Here is a 4,291-nt window from a genome sequence, read left to right on the forward strand (position 1 = left end):
AAGTTAGCAGGAGGATTCTGCAGCCTTTCTCCAGTAGCCAGGGAGTACCCTTTAAATCATCCAAGCCAAGTCTCTAATGAAAGGCCTCACTGTTCTCTGATCATTCCCACATGTGCAGCTGAATGCTAACACTGTGCTGATATCAAAGCACAGTATGGCAGAACCTGTCAAAAATATATCCAGCACTGACAGCAGGCCAAAAAGCTCCCTGTAATGTTTCCAGCTTAATTGTCCTACTGCAAAGCTAAGGTTTTTTTCCAGTGAGAGCCGCTCAACAGTGCGCATGAGCAGAAGGAGTAGTTATGATTACTTCCTTGATAGCCTCCGGCGGCAAAGACAGAGGAAACACATTTCATTTGTGGCTGCGTTAAGCTTTACTGAGAAGCTAGGAATTAAGTCTACCCTGAACCCAAGCTCCTCACTGCTGTTGCTGTTCACCAAATATAGCGGAATAGTGTTTTTTTAAAATACACAAATGTACTGCTGGCATTCCAGAGTGGATTGATACACTGAGTTCAACACAGCTTGTTTTTGATCTCATCTCTTGGGAAAGCAACTTCCTCTGTGGAAGAAGAATGTGCATATAATACGCCACACAAAAATACAAGGAAACTGCATTTACAGTTAGAGAGAAGGACAAGCTGTTTATCTGTCACTTCACCATAGCTTTGACTGGCAACAAACTGTTTTTTGAAATTGTGAGTATCCATTTCTTTCCTCTGAACAATACAAATTGGAAAGGTCCTGCTATGTACAGTATAATGGACTGAAAAATACCCACACCCTCTGCTTAGAACTGCCTTATATCTCTCTGACAAGAATAGTGGCTTAGCAAGGCATTAGGACTGTACTCAAGTCTGCAATTACCCAGCTGTAAGTCCCAGTGGGAGCAGTTATCTCTGCATAGACTTCTATAGGATCGTGCTGTTATTGTTTAAGATCATAGCAGAATGTACTGAAAACCTCCCAGCTAGCAGTATGTATAGCTAACAGATATCTATCATTTCATATAGGAAGTTTGAGAGAGCACAAGAGAAAACATTTTCTAAGTGTGTTTTTATGTTACCTTCCTTGGGGTATTTATCTTTGGAGACAATCTTATGCCTGTTTAGACAGAAAAGAACAAATTCCTACAATTCCTATCATTCTCCAGCTCACCATGCCATAGTTTTTTGCACTTCGATTTCCTCTGACTAAATTGTTTATATCCCTACCGTACTCCAGAGTACATCAGTACAGAGATCAGTGATTCTGAAGTTGACACTTTTTGCATTTAAAGAAGAGAACAAATAATATTCTAAGCAAATAGAATAAAATCATACAGTTGGAAGGGGATTTTGCAGGCCATTTAGCTGATCCATCTGCTCAACTCAGGACTCCAGTCACCCATCCAGATTTCAACCCAGCTCAGTGCTACTTAGCTTCCTAGATTGGGCAGGACCAGGCCAATCAGGCTATAGAGAAGTCAGCTTCAGAATGACATAAGACTATTTGTTGTTTTTACTGCAACAAACTTAGGCAGTTACTGCTCTAAAACTCACCTCAGAGTAATATTTCATAATGCAACATTTAAGAATCAGTGAAATATTTTGAGATAGGTGGAAATGAAAGAAAGGGATTTGCTAGAAATCAAATTACTTCTTTTCCCCATATAATAAGAATAAAATGCATGGAATCAGAAACATACGACTGTACAGAAATACATTAAGAGTTCTTGGTTTTTTGTAGATTTGATCCTCATTGGTAAAAGTCGTTCAACAAATGAACACCTTTTCAGTAACCCTGCAGGATGGGATTGTTCACTTTATGAAACATATGAGGGGAAACCCAGAAAAGCAGGAATTTATTTATTAAAATTTAGGCATTTATTTTTACCTGTGCAAACTTCAGTCACGTTCAAGGTACTCTGATGCAATACACCTATCGAGACATTTTTTCCACAGCTCAAAACAGGTTTTGAACTTGTCAGTTTTGATGCCTTTTACTGCGTCTGCTATTGATTGTTTCCTCTTTTCCACATCAGCAAAACGTTTCCCTTTGAGAACTTTTTTCATCCGGGGAAACAAAAATAAAGTTGCATGGGGCAAGATCAGGTGAATAGGGAGGGTGGGGCACAAGGATCATGCTATTTTTGGTCAAAAACTGCTGAACACTCAGCTGAACAAAATTTCACTTCCACACATTGTTCATGTAAATCAGCCATCACAAAATAGGCAAACACATTGAAAGAGGTTAAAAAAAACCCACTGAAGCCAAATGCAGCCTCTCACAACAACCCAGCTGAGTACACTGATGCAGAGGGGTTCCCAGAAAGGGCCCCACCCTCCGGAAGGTAATTCCTGGGGTTTTTGGGTCTCCCCTCTTATATCAAACATACAGTAATGGGGTTCCAGGGTTTCATTATGCCATAACAAATTATGGGCAGTCTCCGACAATGTCACTCCACTTGCAGAACTGATGTAGTAGTAGCAGCATATACCATCTCAACTGCTACACCAATTGTGTGAACTGCTGCAGTGTGTTTTCCAAAGCAAGTCTACAACAAAGAGTAAGTTCATTTTATGAATACAGTTGTAATCTGTATATTTCATTTTGTTTGAAATAGGAAGTTTGTAATACTTCATTCTGTAATGCAAGTTTGTAATATAGTGTTGTCCTCTATTTTGTATGTTTATCTCCTGAAGAAAGAGTCTTCATTCTAAATACATAGAGCTACATTAAATATTTCTGTTATTACTCAACACCAGAGTCATTTCCTCTTTTACTATTTGTTTAACTGAAGTGCTGTTTCTTGATCCCCATTTCACACATAGTTACACTATGCTAGGCAAGGTGAATCCATGATCTGCCTGCCATATAGGACCTATTGGGGGTTCCCCTTCTAACCTGCCGGCTTCATTCCCAGGTCCTGCCCAATCTCACTGGCTAGGTTCAGGCAGCCTAGCTAAATTAGGTGTGTGCTAAATGTCACTGAATTATGAGTTATTATTGTAACATGGGTTATTGCGTTCTCTGAACCCAGCTGTCCTAATACGCCATGACCTGTTAAGCATGAGCAACCCATCAATAGTTTGTTGTTGGGTTATGAACTCTGGGTTCATCACCATGGTTTATTATCTTAGCAGGTAATACTGTGACATCCTTTTCAACAACAGCTTACTGTTGGATAACATCTCCCACTCAGTCTTTGAATGTTGGTTATCATGCTATTAGAACCCACTAACTGAGTTAATTTGGACTTTCTTGGACATATATTTAAGTTTGTAACAATAATAAACTATTACTGATATACCTGAGGGGTGTGTGTGTTCTAACAGTGTGTAACTTTTGTTTTAAAATCCCACCCAAATATTAACTTAGTAGTTAGTATCACCTGTGTAGAGCTGCAGCCAGGATAATCTAAAGATAGTACTAGAGTTTTAGCAGATGACTCTGTAAAGCCTACATGTTCTTAATTCCACCCATTCATATTTAGGGTAAGTCCCACTGATTCTATGCTACCATACTTGTATGGTATGATACCAGAACAATATTTTTTCATTCCTTTTGAAGCATGTGAGAGAAGAATTGCATGGGAGTGGTTTCTGGGTATTGCAAAGATCTATTTCAAGTACATTTTTTACATTCCAATATTGATTGAGCTATGTGAACTTTAAAAAAAACTATTTTCAACTATTTTCAAAAAGTTGCTTAACCAGTACAAAAATGAAGTGGAGCAAGTCAATGCTTTCTGTGGGAAACCCATATATATATGAGAAATAATGAGAAACTCATTATTGTCATCTACAGAGGAGGAAAAGGAAATGAAAGACTTCAGCTTCCAGATTTCATAGGATAAGTGTTCACATGCAACTACCTAACAAATGTGGAAATATGTAGTATTTAGAATTTGTCTTTATTATTTGAAATTATCCAGCTCTGTTTTAATATAATGATTCTCCTACACCTCAGATTCTGCCACGCTGGTGGACAGCTACATCTCCAGAGACCATGAAAGAGGTCATGCAGTGTCTTCCGCATTCCTGGTAAAGTTTTCATTGGGCTTTTTTTAAGATGTTAACAAAGTGTTTCAGCAGCTCATGTGATGAGAAAATATGAATGGTGTAATTCTGAATTGTCATGTTTCTGGGCATGAGATTAACAATTAAAAAAAGAACTTTCATGAATAATTAACCAGCTGTATCAAAACTAGTGAAAATTGTTCCATTAATTATCCTCAAACTGGGGAAGAAATGTAAAGAATGCAAAAAATAAACCAAACATTTTACAGCTGCTTACAGTGTGCAATCCT

At 38.2% G+C, this 4,291-nt stretch overlaps 1 protein-coding gene across 1 annotated transcript in view; it reads left to right on the forward strand.

Annotated features, from left to right (window-relative positions):
• The first annotated feature begins 527 nt into the window (after positions 1-527).
• The window catches only part of LOC123033217 (arylsulfatase H-like), a 22,413-nt gene continuing 18,649 nt past the window's right edge, over positions 528-4,291 (forward strand). Inside the window, exons 1-2 of the mRNA XM_044449704.1 lie at positions 528-698; positions 3,952-4,025. Of these exons, the coding sequence (XP_044305639.1) occupies positions 3,991-4,025 (35 nt within the window). The 5' untranslated portion in view covers positions 528-698; positions 3,952-3,990. The remainder of the gene's footprint in view (positions 699-3,951; positions 4,026-4,291) is intronic.

Source organism: Varanus komodoensis, unplaced genomic scaffold (genome assembly GCF_004798865.1).
Source record: "Varanus komodoensis strain SLA01 unplaced genomic scaffold, ASM479886v1 scaffold1, whole genome shotgun sequence".
NCBI lineage: Eukaryota > Metazoa > Chordata > Lepidosauria > Squamata > Varanidae > Varanus > Varanus komodoensis.